At 37.1% G+C, this 19,583-nt stretch overlaps 1 protein-coding gene across 2 annotated transcripts in view; it reads right to left on the bottom strand.

The window, feature by feature from the left end:
- Positions 1-19,583, bottom strand: part of WDR7 (WD repeat domain 7) — a 365,561-nt gene that overhangs the window by 334,976 nt on the left and 11,002 nt on the right. For both annotated transcript variants that reach the window (XM_007191962.2, XM_007191960.2), the window contains exons 2-5: positions 10,162-10,333; positions 5,397-5,503; positions 3,751-3,829; positions 99-273 (exon numbers count right to left, since the gene is read on the bottom strand). In XM_007191962.2, coding sequence (XP_007192024.1) covers positions 99-273; positions 3,751-3,829; positions 5,397-5,503; positions 10,162-10,320 — 520 coding nt within the window. In that variant the 5' untranslated portion in view covers positions 10,321-10,333. The remainder of the gene's footprint in view (positions 1-98; positions 274-3,750; positions 3,830-5,396; positions 5,504-10,161; positions 10,334-19,583) is intronic.

Here is a 19,583-nt window from a genome sequence, read left to right on the forward strand (position 1 = left end):
AAATATAACAAAGTATATTAATATGTGACACATCATACAACTCTACAGTAAACTAACCATTAAGTCATAGTGTAGAAATTCCTAAAGGGCACACTGACCTTGTGTTCGGTGGGATCGAATAATACTCATGGAGCTAATCCAATCTGGAGAGATCTTTGATACTAAGGAGTACAGCACCTCAAGGCTGGTGGCATCCACCACGAGGATTTCGGGATAATGCCCATGGCACAGAAGCCTTCCTTCTCTCTGATTTCCAACAGAGAACTGGTAGAACTAAAAGGAAGAAGATTTTTAAATGTTCTTTACTTGAGATACTTGATTCACATGGATTCGCCAAGCTTATCATGATGCTCAATTTCTCCAGTAATATTTCCAGACGTGTACTATATGGTACATATTACATGCGTCTATGTATACACATGTCTACACATGTGCAGACATCACTTTACATTAATATTTCAAAGTATCTAACTAAATTATTTTCTTCCTAACATCTTATCTTCCTTTCTGAACTATTTGGGAGGAGAATTCATGATAATTCTTTTTTGTCCTCCTGTAGCATCTAAAACAGGGCTGTTGAATGAATTAATAAAACACCTGAATAAAATCAGCTTCACAAATCAAAGCAAAAGCATAGTTCACGTGGGTCACAAAAATAATATGAGTTTGAGATGAATGAGAATCAGTGAGTATAGGTTTATAATTACTAGTTATGACCAAATAAAATTTAGAAGCAAGGATGATTCTGTTCAAATATAATCAGAAGTAAATTCTGAGTAATCTAAGTGTGCTATTGTAGATTAGAGTGTGAAACAACCGTTATAAACCATTCTCATAGTGCACATTTATACTTTGTGGAAGAAAAATAGAGGAAGAACCAATACAATGGTGTTACTCATGCCAAGAATAACTCAAAAGGGTAAGATGAGTTTCCATCAAGCAAAGAGCAGAGAAAGAATGACTCTAAGACCAACAACTTATCAAAGGTTCTGTCTTCCCTTAGCCTCAAAAAAAAAAAAAAAAAAAAAAAAGTGACTCTCTTAGTGGAATGATTCTCCTAGAGGATTTTTAGAAGGTAAAGACATCTAGTAACCAGACTACTACTTTCCAAGGGATGGGACCTTATACAAATCACGTGAGTGTAAGCTAGACACCGCACAAGGGGCAATGCTGTAACCGCTCCACAGCTGGGGAGATAAGTAAGAAACCCAGGTCCAGTCTCTCCCACACTCATCCATCCACTGCTCAGAGCTCAACGTTGCATGTGAAGGAAGACAATCTTTTCTCAACTATGAAGTCCCCTGCACAAGGGGCACAACTTCTTAAACATAAACATTGAGCACAGAGTACATTAACTAAGTGCGAGGTAGCACCACTAAACCCCAGAGAGGGGCCTAATAAAATGTAGACTATCATGGGGGGACCTCTAGATCTCAGGTTGATCCATAACACACGATCTGGGCTCCCAGGGACTGCCAGGCACTTGCATGCATATAATAATGTGACCATAGGTAGCCTTGACCCACAGAAGGGGAGGATGTGTGAAGGAGAAAGGGATGGGTGCACGTAAGCAAACTTTGTCAGTGCTCACTCAGCACCAGCCAGGAAAGACATGTGCACTGCAGTCACTAGAGAAGAGCTCTGTCCTGAGGGCAGGGATATTTTATTAGATCTGCCTGACTAAATGCCTCTCACTTTTGCTTGAAAGTTATATTCTCAAACCATCTTCCAAACGCTGATTTAGCTTCCAAGACAGTTTGATATGGGCAAAAAAGGTGTCCCTAATGGAGAAATAGGTTTTCCAAATATTAAAAAGGGATGCCCCCATGTGATAATTTAATAAGTTGGCACTTCCTTGTGATTTCAGGAAGTGCCAATGCCATCAAGGTTCATCATTTCTACATATATAAAAACAACCTGGGGACTTCCCTGGTGGCACAGTGGTTAAGAATCTGCCTGCTAGTGCAGGGGACACGGGTTCAAGCCGTGGTCCAGGAAGATCCCACATGCCACGGAGCAACTAAGCCCGTGCGCCACAACTACTGAGCTTGCGCTCTAGAGCACTCACAACTATGAGCCCACGAGACACAACTACTGAAGCCCACATGCCTAGAGCCCGTGCTCTGCAACAAGAGAAGCCACCGTAATGAGAAGCCCGCGCACCACAACGAAGAGTAGTCCCCGCTCGCCGCAACTAGAGAAAGCCCGTGCACAGCAACGAAGACCCAACGCAGACAAAAATAAATAAATAAACAAATTTTTTTTAAAAACCTGCTTCTGAACCTGAGAGGGTGAGGATCACGCAGGAAACAACTGTCACACACACTAGTAAATGCCAAAAAGCATCTTCTACTTAGAGATGGCTGCCAATCTAAATACAGAAGGCCTAATACAGGATCTGATAAATAGTAGGCACTGAAAATATATTGAATAAAGATAATTTTGCCTAAAATATAAACCAAGTTTTTAAATCATAAAATTATACAACAGTTAAAATATTTATATCCAATGAGTTTGATACTTATATATAATTTTCCAATTAAATTATCTATAAAGTCAATGAATCTAAATGATTTTATTATCCCTTTTCTCTTTACAAATCTTGATGATTCTTCATATGATAAAAAATAAATAATACAGGCCCTTTAAATAAAAAGTATATGCCATAACAGCATTGAAGAAGCAATTTTTAAAAGGACTTTGCCAGGGCAATATGTAGTCACTAAAGATTTATATCACACTAACCATCTGTGAAAATTTTCCTTTGCTTTTCTAATTTGTGTTAGCACAGAAGGTTTTCTTTCTCAACAAATGATTTTACTTGTTTGTTTTAAGGGAGGCAGGATGACATAACAGAAAGAACACAGTCCCTAGAGTCAGATAAAGCTGATTTGGGATCCTAGTGCCAGGAATGACTCACTGTGAGACAGGGGCAAGTCATTTAATCACTCCGGCTATCAGCTTCCTTATACATAAAAGGATATACTCCTACCTAATTTGTCAGGATGTGGGGAGGACTAAATGAGAAAACATACAAGAAACACCTATATAATATTTGCTATAAATGTGAGTTCTCTTTTCTTCTCTTCCCTCTTCTTCCCCACTGAGAACATAAATCACATTTTCTATATACATGGTAATTTCCCAACACTCAACACAGCAAATGATGAGTAATTTGAAGCACAAAGAATTTGACAATTATGAAAGAACAAGGAAGAATACCAGGAATGTAAGTGAGAAGCTATAAATTCCTGTGCAAATTCCTGAGTAAGCCAGGCATATGAAATGGTCCTTTCTTTTACAGAGTTGTGAAGTCAAAACACGAACTCAAGAACCAACTGCACAAGCAAGGAAAAGGGCATCATCCCCAAAGTGGATTGTGTCAATCATGAGTGGGATCACAAAGGCTTTAGCAAGAGAGAATTCCATTATTTAGGATCCAGAACACTTACCCAACCAGTAAAGGGGCTCTCAGCTGGGTAACCGGGATAGTCAGAGAGCAGAAGCGGCGGTGACAACGGCTTACCTTACGTCTTTCCACATTAGTCTCCTCTTCTTTGTTTTCCTCCCCCACTACACTGTCTTATGAAAAACACTTTTACTACTCTAATTCTAGTCTTCCTGTCCTATTACCCATCCCCACCCACTTCTCATATAAAAATATAGACTCAATGTTTAAAAAACATTTTTTCAATTGTACACCTATAATACATTGTGCTGACTTGGCCAGTTACAGAAATTGATACTAACCTGTATGCCAGTATGTGTGCAAGCTAATTTTGTAAATTCAATACATCTGCCATCATTCACGTCCCAGAGGCACATCTCTCTGTAAAATAAGATAACAGCTGACTTTAAATCTGAGTTTTGAAAGCACTGTTCAACTTTGTCACAGTGGTTTAAAATTAATCTTCCACTGAAACTGACATATTTCCAAAAAAGTATGGATAGTATATAGTCATTATTGCTGTTCATCAAAAATTCTGCTCCTCCCACCCACCATCCTAAACTCCCCTCCAACCTAACCACCCCCACCTTGATCCACATTCTTTCTGGGCACCTGGGAGGACTGCACCTCCTGGCTCCCTTTTAGTTGGTGGAGTCTTGTGAGTAGTTCTGGCCAGAACTGATATGAGACCCTCCAGGACTCTCCTCCTCTGCCTCTATTCCAGATAGCGGCTGCTCCTTCACCCTCAGCCTCAAAGTAAGGAGAATTATGAAGCAGAGCACAGCCCTAAGTGATATATGAAGGGCAAGTGACAAAAACTAGAAATAAACTTTTAATTTAAACCACTGCAATTTTCCATCGGTTATCAACCTACTAGAAAACTTAGCACTGCAAAAAGCAAAACTTAAGGTCAACTGAATTCCAAATCTTTGCAAATTAAATATAATATTCCAGTTTTGATTCCATATTTATTGCAGAAGTTTTATTGCACGCATACCAAAAGAAAAAAGCTTTATCTCACACTAAAGATACAACATTCGAAATTAGAAATGTCAATATGCCTTGTATTTTAAAGAAATAAACTTAAGATTTATTTAACAGAAGACAACATTAATAAAATGTAATGATCCTGATATTAGGGTATTCTTTAAGATGCCTTTTCCTATACCTCATATGGTATAAATTTTTCAAAGGAAATTCACCCCATCTATTTAGAATATTCACTCTAATATGAATTATCCTTTAATTGGCCAAAAGGTACTATATTTTCACCTGCTGCTGCCTTTCAGTTACACAAGGTTCTTTTTAAATTCATAAATTATGAGGAGTGGAAGGGACAAGTTCTTAAATAATTCTCTTCCAGTTCCCCAACTCCCTTCAATAACATATTGTGTAAATATACAATTTTCTAAACACTCTAAAAGTTTTTTCTTTTAATTCCCCACACTCTAGACCCTCCAAATACGGTTCAATGACCTACCTCTCCAAAAGCAAGCTCTATTCTGAGCCTTAGGAATACATGTAGCCATATTAGTGCATTAATGTACATCAATATAACTGTTTAAACTTTTGCATGGCTTCATCTTCCAAATTTATGCTAGCCTAGCATCACTGAGTTTTTTTAAAACTCTCAGAGTTGTCGGCCAACTCAGTAAAAATGCCTTGAGGATTAATGACCATTCTTTAAATTTTATGGTATTCTGAGTTTCTCAAAAGCAAGGCAAAAACATAATCATAAATTACAATAAAATACAAAGTATTATAAAAATCATTAATAAAGACAAAATTCATTTTGAAAACCACATTTCAAATATCTTTATGTTGAAACAACTGAGGCATTTATTTAAAAGACACGCCAAAAGAAAAAAAAAATTCCCTACTTACTAATACAGTGGTACTATTTGCAGTACAGACTTATGAGGCGAAAAGTGAATAAGAAAATACTTACCCACTCTCGGATGCGCTCACAATATACTGTTTGTCACTAGAAGCACAAGCTTTAGATAAACAGGTGATTGAAGCTGTGTGACCAAACAACAGTGCTCGAGGATTAACCTAGAAATACACATATATGTTGATATTAGTACCAAATTTTTTTAAGTAATCGTTTTTAGGAATCCTGTTAAATATTCAGTACAATATACAGATACAGATTTGAGAAGAACTGCTCAGAACACCAAAAACTAAGAGCTGCAAAACACTGACTCCCACCAATTTAATGCGCACAATCATCCCGCCACGTAGTTCTAAAGTCAAAAGTGGAAAACCAAGAGGTGACATTACTTGCCCAATATCATGCAGAGAATGATGGAACCAGGATTTAAAGCAGAGCAGTGTTTAGCACTAAGCTCCAATACACTGAGAAATCAGGTTAAGAATGTGAATTAGTATATAAAATAATTTAACCTCACCTATTTTTAAAATAATACTTTGCATGATTTGAAAGTACATTTAGAGTCTCTAGACCGACATCCCCAAACACAAAAAATAGAGAACAGGTACCCTACCAAAAGCTGATATCAATGTTAACTATCAGGAACCAGATTGACCTTCACAGGCTAATGATTTAGTGCCATAGTGCCTTATGAAAGGATGGCTTAATACCCACTATTCTAAAACAGTCTAGCAATCAGCCCCCAAATTCATCTACTCTGTACCAAACTGCATGCTATCATTTCAGGTTACTTCAAGGCCTTAAGTAATTTCAGGATATCTTTCTTAAACATTTAATACATACAAATAATATTTGTAACACATGTACAAGACATAAAAAAATACATAACCACACACTCAATACCCAGTTTAAAAAAACAGAATACGATTAATACCTTTAAAGCCCCTTTCATGATATCCATTTTGCAAAGAATCAAAATCGCTTTAGCCATATTTTGCATAGTTATAATTAAAAGAAAAATACAATCATTGTTTATGGTTAGAACAGGTCTAGAATGTTTTCTCATACATCCAAAATTTTCTCATACATCCAACCCCATTTCTATACAGAGACTCTGTGCTTCCTCCACTGGAAAAAAAAAAAAATGCTCTTGGTCAATTCTTTAATTTCTCCCAAGAAAATCAAATTTACCCATTGTTAGTTTTATTTTCAATGTACATGGCTTTGCTAGAAAATCCCATTTTCAGTCATAATAGAGTAACTAGAACTGACTGTACTCCCACCAAAATCTAGAAAAATGAACAAAACTAATTGAATGAAGTATAAAAATCACATAATCATCTCAATAGAGGCAATAAAAGCATTTGACAAAACTCAATATCCCTTCATGATTAAAAACTCTCAACAAATTGGGCATAGAAGGAATGTAACCCAACATAATAAAGGCCATATACAACAAGCCCACAGATAACATCATATTCAACAGTAAAAAGCTAACAGCCTTTTCTCTAAGATCAAGAACAAGACAAAGATAGCTACTCTTGACATTTCTAATCAACATAATACTGGAAGTCTTAGCCAGAGCAATTGGGCAAAAAAATAAACAAACAAAGCATCCAAATTGAAAAGGAAGAAGTAAAATTGTCTCTGTTTGTAGGTGACATGATCCTATATGTAGAAAATCCTAAAGACTCCACCAAAAGACTGTTAGAACTGATGAACAAATTCAGAAAAGTTGCAGGATACAAAATAAACATACAAAAATCAGTTGTTTCTATAACAACAAGATATCTGACAGAGAAATTAAGAAAGCAATCCCACTTGCAATAGTATCAAAAAGAATAAATTACTTAGAAATAAATTTAACCAAGGAGGTGAAACACCTGTATTCTGAAAGTTATAAGATACTAATGAAAGAAATGGAAGAAGAAAAAAATAACTGGAAAGACATCCCATGTTCTTGGGTTGGAAGAATTAATGTTATTAAAAGGTCCATACTACCCAAAGCAATCTACAGAGTCAATGCAATCCTATCAAAATTCCAATGGTGGTTTTTCAGAAATAGAAAAAACCATGATAAAATTTGTGTGGAACCATAAAAGACACCAAATAGCCAAAGCAATTTTGAGAAAGAACAAAGTTGGAGGCTGCACACAATAAGTATTAATATAACTGGAGGAAAAATAAAAATATGGCATATTGTTATATTTATCCTTTTTATCTATATCTCACCATATCTCATAAAAATTTGTCATAGTTATTAACTAATAAACATTTCACACATAATCAGTACAAAGATATATAAGATAATCTGTTCAACATATTCAAAAAACCATCCATCATCAAAGACCACAGTTCAAAAGTGACGGTTATCAAGTTATCAGTGGCAAGGTGTGATGTTTAGAATAAAATGATGTGATGTGTCAGTTCTTAAGAGTAAACACTAACATCAATGTTCCAATCTGGGACTTTGAGGCTACTAGCTCTATAGTCAGCCAACAAAAGGCACTCCTTTTTTCCCCCCCTTTAGCTTTTTCTTTCTACTACCTGAGATGCTACCATTACATTCATTAACTAAATGCTTACTCTGTACAAACGCTGTGATAACTGCTTAATACGCATTCCTTCATAGAATCCTTACCACAACCTTGTGTAGTTGATCCTATTTGAAACATGGCAAGACTCAGGCACCAAATGGTTAAAAATTGCCAAAAGTCACACAGCTAGACACTACAGTAGCCAAGATTGAAGCCAACTTTGCGCACCTGCAACATCTGAGCTCTTACCATAATGTTTCACTTCTTTCATTAATGCCATGTATTATACTATTCTCTGCAATTATAGTTTTATTCTCTGCAATTACAGCTGTATAGGTAGTCGAAGCATTAAAACACTGTATACTGTAGACAATACCTGCATTAACAGGTTCCCTCCTTTACTCTTATCACCATCTGTCTAGGTACTCACTAAACTACTGCTTCTGCAATATCTCTCAGATAGTTTATTGCCACCATGTTAGGCCAGGCTGCCCTTTTCCACAGGTAAAAGGAGACCAAGATATGGATGGCAAAAGTTCTAGCTACAGTTTTGAATCCTTTCCTAACAAAAGAAGGGAAGACACCATGACCTCAAGAGAAGGTATTTTGTGCCCTCCCCACTCTGTATGTTACATGACTTCTTATTGGTCCTTCATAGGCATAAATGACTGCTATAAAGTACATTAAGAAGGCCCTCCATATGAATCAAAAGACAATAACCAAGGCACTTTTTATTCAGCCTTCTTTTCCCCTGGGTAAATAGTCCAATTCTCTTAATATCTTTCAAAGGATGTATTTCTCTCCTAGTCAGTCTCCTCTCCCCGCTTTATCCCTCTTACTTGAATTTAAATAAATATAACATTCTAGTGAAATCCATGCAAAAAATTCAGTAAAAGAATGGTTTCTAAGATCTTACAAGTAAGTCTTATTGCTTGTAATAATTCCAGTAAAATGTGATGGGATTTTGTTCTCCTCGTCACTACACTGCTGATTCATATTTAGTTTGCTATCAATCCTGAAGGCATATCACATTCTACAACACTCATTTCCAGTCACTTTCCAAACTGTATCCCTAGCCTTGACATGTCATCCAAGTGTGTGGATCATTTTTTCAGTTGTAGCAATTCCATGCCTAGGTGAATACCTAAGAGCAACGAAAACATAATGTCCACACAAAAACTCACACACAAATGTTCAAAGCAGCATTATTCACTATGGTCAAAAGTAAAAACAACCCAAATGCCCATCAACTGTTCAGCAGACAAATAAAATGCAGTATACCTATACAATGGAATACCATTTGGCCATTAAAAGAAATGAAATATTGATACATGCTACAACATGGATGAACCTTGAAAATATTATGCTAAGTGAAAAAAGCCAGTCACAAAAGATCACATACTAAATGATTCTATTTACATAAAATGTCCAGAATAGGCAGATCTATAGAGACAGGAAATAGATTTGTGGTTGCCCAGGGGACATGGGGGTATATTGGGAGTAACTGCTACAAAGTACAAGGTTTGCTTCCGAGGTGATGAAAATGTTCTAAAATCAACTGTGGTAATGGCTGCACAACTCTGTGAACAGAGTAAAAAAATCATTAAATTGTACACTTTAAAGAGTATATTGTATGGCATGTAAATTTTATCTCAATAAGGCTGTTAAAAAAAATGTTTAGTTAAAAAATCAACTTTCTTGCCTCTACATTCCATGCCAGCTACCACCCCATATTCTCTGTTCTCCCTTTAAGAAAAATTCCTGGGGAGAGTTGTCAGAGATTGGAGGTTAAAATATGGAAAAAGAGAGTCTCTCCACAGAGAGCCAGTGCCCAGAAGCAGAGCACACTGAGCAAGCCACACCAGTAAAGGATGGCAAAAAGTACATAGCAACTTTTAAAATAAATATGACAAAATTTACAAACAGTTTTAGAAAAAGTTTTGTTCTCTTCCAGACATTGACTTTAGAAGGTATAAATGCTCAAAATTGTTTTTTAATATCTTTTTTGGAAACCTTCTTCAATATGGTTAGAAATTTTCTGAAAACTCTTAAATGTAACATATTAAGCCAGGTAGGATAGCTATTATAATTGAATATCAAGCCAAAAGCCAGCAGAAGTCAACTCTGATGAATAATGTAAATAATCATTCTGAATACCAATTTTAGTCAAAATATATCTCACAGAAGATATATTATGAGGTCAAATTATTCTGGAACTGTGTTATTTTTTGTTAAGTAGTTTCTTGTATGTGAAAAGTATAATAGGCACTTCAAACACTCACTTCCAAGTCTACTGAAAGATCCCAGAGACATATTTGCCCATCATGGCATCCAGTCACGATCGTGGACCCGTCATCTGTTAAAAGTACTGCTGAGATGCAGTGGGTTGGTGCTTTGCGACCCCAAAGAACGATGGGTAGAACAAGGCTGTTTCCTGCCATTGTGCTTTCAAACCTGGAAATGTTATAAGAATAATGTCAAATGTTACAATATTTCCTTCTAAAACATATTACACATTTTTCTTATGAAGCCAACTTGAACTTCCTAAGTGCCAAAAGTTCCTCTAAACATTATATATATAAATAAAACAGACACATATATAAAAGTATATAAAATCTAATTAAAATCTCAATTAATCCTCACAACAAATCACACAGTAAGTACTATTAGCGCTCCTCTTTCACATGTAAAGACAGTGAGTCATAAAGAGTTGCAAAGTGAAAATGGGAGAAATGGTGCCCCAGTCAAGACCCAGGCAGCCTGACTTAGAACCCGGGGTCTTACTCACTCTGCTATGCTACCAAGGCAAGTGAGGGCTCCAAATCTTGTTAAGTCTCCAAACCAATAATAGTTAGCAATGTCCAAGAAAAACTGAGAGTTTTTGCCAGTGTCCTAAACATTAAAAAGAATACCGCCCACTGAGAAACTCATTCACCATATTTAGTACAAACCTATTATGTCTCAAAGTCACGAATGTCTTTTATTCTAAACTCTGAAACCTGAGGGATAAAGAACTTCAAACTCATTTCTGCATAATAAAAATTTAGTTCTGGTAAAGGTGTTTAAATCTGAGATGAATAATCAATTAAGCAGTGTATATTAGAGTACCCTGTTTGTAGCACAAATATAAGGAATTATTCCTTCATATGACAAAATTAAGATCTAGTTAGTGAAACAACTAGATTTCGGTGTTATAAACTGTGTGATTAAAGACTTAAATACTAGTTCAGAGAAGTTCAAGAGACATGAAAACTGGCATAATCAGAGAGGGTTCCATTTAAGACACAGACTCTGCCAGACCTTATGAGACACTAGGAGTCACTGATAGGCATGGTTTCTACGTGGCAACAAAAGATATGTGTATAATCTAGACTCTTTAGAACGCTAAGATTGTCCTAAGAAATGTTCAGAGACACTTAAAGGAATAACCACTTTCTATGAAAGAAACTAGTTTAATATCCATGGCCTACTGCTGGTTGCTTTTAGCAAAAGTCTTTTCTTTAATCCACTACTTACACTCTTTAAACAAATAAATAAAACTAAAACTAAAATCCCTTTCCCTGGAAAGAAAATTAGGCAAGTAAAAAATTATGAATGATGTTTACCAAAAGCAGTCTATGTATATTACATCTTTTATTTTTTGTTAGAATTCATGGCTGTCATCAATTTGTTTCCCCCAAAACTTCATCTGTTTTCTACAAGTAAAAGTTGTTTGCTACAACTTGGGAAAAATTCCAAGTTCCCTTCCTATTTATAAAACAATTTATGTATCATGTTCAGCAGTTCATAGACTACTATGACACTAACAATTCTTTCCATATTCCTATTTAATATTAGAAAATGAAACAAAGCACTGAGCCAACTTTAACAAATTTGGTACAGCATGTTACTGGCTGAATAACATATCCAACAGTGACTTTCTCAAAAAGAGAATCTGGAAGGAGTTCATTTTTCCATGGTGACAACATTCATTTTTAAGTTACATCACCGAAGATTTCTCTCAATTAAATAAGCTCACAGCATCTAACACAATATGGTGAGATCTGGAAAGAACATTTCTCTCGATATTTGAGCACTCGTATTCGATGCATATGCCTAGCTTGAAGAGAATGCAAATATACAGATTCAGGACTAAGGAATATGTGTGTGACAGGGACATGTGTCTGTTCTGATGCAAGAGGAAAGAACATTCTGGTATTCAAGTGACAAGGAGCTCAAGGAAACCTGGAAGAAGAATACATTTCATAGCTCTTAAAACAAGTGAAAATAATCGCCCATAACATGATAAAGGTATTGGAAAACACAAGAAAACACATCCATCTCTAACTCAGCTTCTCCAGAAACTAAAACAAATCTTCACATTCTAATGAAAATCAGGAACTGACAGCCAATCAGAATCTGAGAAGAATTCTCATTAAGGGCTATTAAGAATCTTCATAAGGGAATACACTGTATTAATTTCCTAAAAACTGCCCTGACCACAAACTGAGTGGCTTAAAAAACAGAATTTGTTATCTCACAGCTCTTGAGCTAGAAGTCTGAAAGCAGGTATTGTCACAGTTAGTTCCTTCTGAGGGTTGTGAAGGGAAAAATCTGATCCACGCCTCTCTCCTTGGCTGGTAGAAGGCCAACTTCATGCTCACATGGTGTTCTCCTATGTACATGTCTCTCCCTTTTTTTATAAGGACACAGTCATGTTGGGTTAGGGCCCACCCTGATGACCTCATTTAACTTGATTACCTTTATAAAGACCTCCAAATAAGGGCATATTCTCAGGTACTAGAGGTTAAGACTTCAACGTATGAATTTCAGGGGAACACAACTCAACTCATAGCAGGGACATGTCCTTTTAAAAGAACATAGCCTAAAATTAATTATCCAAAAAGCAATTCTCCCTTAGGAAATAATGTTACAGAACTTCACTATATCTTTTCCAGGGGATCATACTACATCAGCTTATCTGCTATTACAACTGCTTATCTGAGGAATTAGGTAAGAAGTTCTGTCCAACCAAGGTGGGGGGGAGGGGGGGGTCGAATTCAAAACTCACTGCTCTATATCCAAGGACATTAGGGATTCATTGGGATAAGAAAAAAAAAAAAATCACATTTTTCTGGAAAAGGCCCAAATCAAAAGTGACTGAATAAATGATTAACACCATATAGTATTAACTGTAATAGAAACTCTGAAGAAAATTCTTACTAACTCTCCAAAATATTGTGTAAAATATACTCATATTTTGTAACTAATACATTAAGGGGAAATACCACCTTCCAAATTTTAGAGTTATAAATAAATATGCTGTATGACTAGATGCTCCTAAAAACAGAAGAATACTAAGAACATTCAATTTTCATCTATGTTTGTATCAAATCTGACTTAAAATTATATTTAGACATTGGCTATTAAATAAAACTTTTTTGCTGAAAAAGCTTTAGAGTCAAATAACAGCAGTTCTAGATTCTACCCCTCATTTTGCCACCAACCATGCAGGCTTTGAGCATATCATCTCATTTCTGAGGCTTAGCTTTCTCATCAAGAGGTAGTTATAAAATTAATTTTGAATCATTTTGAAGTCAAAGAAATCAAATCATAAAGAGCAGGGGTCTGAGAGATAAAAAATCAAGTCATCTCTTTTGGTTACCTTAATTTCATGCATTTTTCTATTTCACCTAATTGCACCTATTTCTCAGTTCTATACAGAAATAAAACCATACTTCAGTTAAAAACAACAACAAAAATAATAGTTGAAAGAACACTGAACTTACAGTCAGAAGAACTATCTTCAAATCCTGACTCTTCTATGCAATCTTGAAAAAGTTACCCCTCTGGGTCTCAGCTTCCCCATCTGTAAAAGATGGAGGGGGCTTCCCTGGTGGCGCAGTGGTTGAGAATCTGCCTGCCAATGCAGGGGACACGGGTTCGAGCCCTGGTCTGGGAAGATTCCCACATGTTGCGGAGCGACTAGGCCCGTGAGCCACAATTGCTGAGCCTGCGCATCTGGAGCCTGTGCTCCGCAACAAGAGAGGCCGCAATAGTGAGAGGCCCGCGCACCGCGATGAAGAGTGGCCCCCACTTGCCGCAGTTAGAGAAAGCCCTCGCACAGAAACGAAGACCCAACACAGCCATAAATACATACATACATACATACATACATACATTAAAAAAAAAAAAAAAAAAAAAGATGGACAATAATACCCTCCTTTCAGAAAGCTGTCATAAAGGTTAAGAGATATCATATATGTAATGTAACTAGTAAAATATCCATCACATGGCAGATGATCAGCAACTATTAATTTTTTAAAAACACAGATTTTGCTATTCTTCACATTCTGCTTCCACATCTACTGATTTCTTTCAGCACTGTCGCTTAACATTTAATAAAGTTGTACTTTTCAAGAGGTTACTATCTTTCACTGACTTTTGGACACAATATAAAAGTACTACTAATGTATATGCCTGTCAAACAATTCTATCTGCAAATACGACAATTCAATTCTGCATGACTTTATTAGAAATAATACTACAAACTCCAATCCCAATACTAAGACAGCTTTCAAATTGAATTCTGATCTCATTTCCCAAGTTTCCATTCTGTGTCTATACCATGGAATTACAACAGTAGATAAAATAGACACGTTGACCTACACAATGGGGCTTACACACATGCAAACAACTACCACAGAGTGTGATACAGGAGAAATCTCAAGACCTAATGGAGACACAAAAGATGGATATCCTAACCTATACTTCAATGGGTCCAGGAAGGGTTCTTGGAAGAAATGATGAGTGAGAATGAGTAGTAATTATCCAAGGAAGAGGCTCAAGGAATCACATATTCTAAGTCCCCAAGTTAAGAGATCTCAATTCTTTCTGGACAGTGAAATCACAGGGCTGGCATTCAGAGCACAAAGGCAGAATGAGACAAGAAACAACAAGCCAACATGCACCAAATCATAAGAACTTGGTAACCCACCTCAAGGAATTTGGAGTTTAACCTGATAGCAATGGAAAACAGGTCAACTGTTTTAAATCTGATTAGCTTTTCAGAAAGATCCCTCTGGCTACAATACAAAAGGGAGGGAGAAAACTCTGGGTTTGAAGACCAGTGGGGCTACTGCAGTACTGCTGGTAAGAGAGATGGTGCCTAAATGTATCACAACTTCATTACTATTTCTGGATTTCTCTATCTGATGGCTGTCTCCCCTACTAGTCTTTAAGCTCCCTAAGAACAAGAACCACATCGATATATTTACCACCATATGATGGGGAGCACAGTGTCTGCCATATGGGACGTCTTTAATAAATATATGATGAAGGGTAGCAGTGGTGAAAATGGTAATAATAAGATGAATATGAGAGCTATTTTAGATATACAATAGATAGGACTTGGTGTTCAGCACACCAAATTGATAAAAACACAACATAGATTTCGATACAGGTTTTTTACACAAAGGTACTCCAAGAACAAAAGTAAAGAGAAAACAATTTAAAATACTAAACGCCCTCTACATAAAGAATAGGCACTATTATTATGATGCTGATGCCCAGTGAAGTCACCAATAATTTCAGATTCTAATATGTGAGATAAATTATTATACACCTAACCAGAATTTACAAATTTAGGTTTTGAGAAGGAAGAAGACACTACAAGGTTTCACAATGGTCTTGAGCAGGACCAGAGTTTAAAGAGACTTAATGGTCCCATAACTATATATCCACCTAAGCAGAGAAGCAGTATGCTAAGACTATTTGAGATAGTATGGAGTTTGGAGTAACACAGAGAAAACTGCAGACAGGAAAACCAAATGGGATGCTACTGCAATAAGCCTGGGTGCAGTGATAAGAACCTGGCTAAAATGATGAGAGTTTTGAAAGAAAAAGAAAATATAAGGCATTATAGAAGAACAGTAAATCATGGGGTTTGATGAAATATGTAAGGCCAGAGGCAAGAAAAAGACATGAATGACTATTACTGTTGCAACAAAAATAGAAATGAAATTTTTCCTCTCCTGATAACCAGGAAAATAAAGGGAACAGTGAATAGTCTAGAGAAGAAACATAAACTGGCATGAGTTAATCAATCCTAGTTTTATTTTAACTGTTACTAATCTGTAGTGTCTATAGTTAGATTTGTCCTTCACAAAACTAACCTGTCACCCCAATCCTGTGTAATTTAGGTAATTTACACCCTGCACCTGGTATTTACTCTTTAGTTTCCCTATAAACTCTTGTAGCAAATAACCCCTTGTAGCTGTTTGCATTTCAGAAAGGAGGTCATATGTAGACCGATAACCCAGAGGCTCAGGGACCCAATCACCAGGTTGCCTGACTCCAGCAATGGCTGTTTTGAAATAATGCAACAAGAAAAAGAATGCAAGACCTTCACCATTTTGATCCTTATCACTCACTTCGGACTTCGAACTCCCCTATAAGAATCCCTGTAATTCCCCAGGAAGTGGGGGGCACAGTTCTTGAGGCACTAGCCTGCTGTGTCTTCCCTTTGCCTGGCAAAGAAAATAAAAAGCCTCTCTATTTCTTATCTTCCATTTCTCTGTCTCCGTATTTTTATTCGGCATCGGTGCACAGGGAGCCAGATTTGGCAACATTACTTTCCAAGCAGAGTGATAAGAGAAAGTAAGCAAGCATGGGGGGGGGGGGGTAGGGGGGAGGGAGAGAGGAAAATAAGAACGTAATGAGGCAACGGAGGAACAGAGGCATAATCTGGTCTCAGAGAAATTAGAGCTCAGGAAATATGTTCACAAAGTGGCACCAGAGAACTCAACAAAAAGCGTCTCACGTGAACGGCAAAAATCCAATCACCCTTTGCCTGTATCAGTGAACCAAGTCATTGCAAAAGTTGATGAAATAAGGGTCAACCTCCTGTTGTTTTGCTTTTGTTTTTGATATTTAAGCAGTTGTAAAAGAAAGGCTTTTGTAACTGACCAAGAAAAAAAAAAAAATCTGGCTCCCTAATATAGAAATGGAGAGAAGTATACAGCTCGGTACCATCTTATAGAGAGCTATTTGAGTGGATATTTATTTATTTATTCTTTATAAACACAAGTACATAATATTTGAAATTCCAATTTATTACAAGTTTACCCTTCAATGGGGCCCTTCCTCCTTAAAGATAATTTAAAAAACAACAAACAACCCAGGTGTCACTAAAGTGGGAACACGGACTTCTCACTGTTACCAAGAACAGACTGGCTCCAGGGTAAGAGGCAGGGAAGGCGTTGGTGACTGGACTTTGAAACTGTAACATCAGCGCTAACTCCAAGCCTGGGGGAGCCAGAACGGTAAACCTATCCAGCAGCCCCTGGAGCAAACCCCACTTTAAGACATTTTATTCTCAGGTTCTGTAAGCGGCAATCCCCTTAGTGGACTTCTTTTCCCTTAATTTAAATAGGCACAGAAGAGCTTAGTTGCTCACATTTTCCAAATTCAAAGTTGATAGAAAAGAAAATTAAACCCTGTTTTGCAGTTTTATCAAAATCTGCCATAAAAGGGAAAGAAGACAACAAAGTTTTGCCTAAACATAACTACTCACTATGGGAAGGGGCCGCTGAGCCCCTCCTCCCGCCCTCCACATTTAGGTCCTTCAGCAACTCTCTCAAAATTACACTGCAAACTCATCTCAGAGCTCAGAGGCACACACAGACCTCCTGATTCCTAATGAAATAAATACCCTTCCTTATTCTATGTTGTCTGCATTTACCACAAAATTCCATTTACCAGAAAACTTCATTCTCCAGTCAATCTGGTTAATCAAGATTTTACTAAATCACATTACTCAAAGGTAAGTAGAACTGTAGTCTTTATGGATGAAATGATCTGATGTCTGGGGTCTGGCATGTGGGAGATGGTGGAGGGGAAGAGTGGGTAAGAGGTATCGGAAGGGATGAAGATGAAACAGGATCGTAAGTGTGATGGGTGGTACGCATCCAGATCCACCTCGGGAATAAAGGACAGCCGCTGAGAGCACTGGGCTGTCAGCCCCCACTAACGACGCCCCCCAAAGGGAGACACCTTGCCCCCTTCCAGTAGGACAGCCCACATCCAACGACTGATCAATCCAGGGATAAACAGTAAAGGCCAGGCCCCCTCATATCAATTCAGTATAGTTCTGAAGGGTCATTCCATCTTTGGAACTACCCCCAGGGTCAACTGAGATTCCGCTGAGACTCATTACAGCTCAACTTCTCCCTCTGGCCAAACCTGCTTCCTTTCCCCGGCTGTCGGGACTAAGATCCCTCCCTTATAAACCTGAGTGCTAATCCCCATCTCAGAATCTGCTCGCCAGGCAACCCAAACTCTAAAAATAAGCGTTGAAGTTCCTTTTAGTATAAGAGTGTTCATTACATTGTTCTTACTGTTTTTATGTGCTTGAAAATTTCTCTAATTGTTAATGGGTACATGTTAAGAACTTTAGTGTCCATAAATCAGGGATTAAATAAATTATTAGAGAGTCTTACAATGGAACACTGCAGCATGAGATATGAAATAATCTCCAAAATATATAGTGGGAGGAAAAGGTGCAGTACAGTGTGTAAAATACATTCCCATTTTAGGTTCTAAAAGGGGTATATATATGTATCTACACACATCTGTAATACACACACGCAAACGTTCAGAATAATTCTGTAATGATACCAAAGTAAAAAAAAAAAAAAACAGTAATGAAAACTACCTCTGAAAAGGAAGAGTAAGAGAAGAGACTGGATTGAGTGGGAATCCTGATTCTCAAGATAAATCCTTTGGTCTTAAGGGTTTTTTTTCCCCCGGCCTTTGGGTATTTCACTGTATTCCAAAAGACAGTTTAATAAATAAATTAATTAAATGGCCCACGGGACGTCTCTGGCGGTCCAGCGGTTAGGATGCCGCACTTCCACTGCAAGGGGCCCAGGCTCGATCCCTGGTCGGGGAACCAAGATCCCACAAGATGGGCGGGGCCAAAATAAATCAACAAATAAAATAAAATCCATGGCCCTGATTCACCAGGTTCTTTTCTTTTAAAGATGCACATACACACACAACATGGAGTTTTCAAAAAAACGTTTAACTTTAACAAGTATTTGTCTTTAGCCTATAACCTGTTCCAGCACTAGCTCCTCTCTGCCGTGAGTGCCCTGTCCCCAAACCTGTGATTCACTGCTCCTGCAACCACGTTTTCACAAGATTTTCTACACACTGGTGCAGAACACTCATCACTTTGTGTGTAGTTATTTGTTTATAAATGCATCCATTCCACTAAAATCTGTTTCCCTGGAGAGTAAAACCAAATCATCGACATAAGCCCACCATCTTTGTTATTTAATCATTATCAAGCAAACTGCATTCCACTGGGATTTGAGGTGGCTTACCAGCACCTAGAATAGTTATAGACTTTTACTAGTGACCAATATGTACTTATTGAATGAATAAACAGAGAATAACAATAATTAGCATTTATTAAGCTTTCACTGTGTGCCAAGCAAGGTATTTCTGAGGAAGGAATATCTCATCTTTTTTGCTAAATCTAATTCTTCCTGGACTCTTTGAAGGATCTTACTCCCTTAATTATCCTTTCACTGTCTACCATTTCATCTGTCTTTCAGTTAAATTAGGCTTTGTCCTTCAAACATGTTCACATCTCATTTTTGTCCAAAACACCTTCACTTGTTAATAGCCCCTGCTTGTAAATCTAGTAATTGCTATTTCT

Source organism: Balaenoptera acutorostrata, chromosome 13 (assembly GCF_949987535.1).
Source record: "Balaenoptera acutorostrata chromosome 13, mBalAcu1.1, whole genome shotgun sequence".
In the NCBI taxonomy this organism is placed as follows: Eukaryota; Metazoa; Chordata; class Mammalia; order Artiodactyla; family Balaenopteridae; genus Balaenoptera; species Balaenoptera acutorostrata.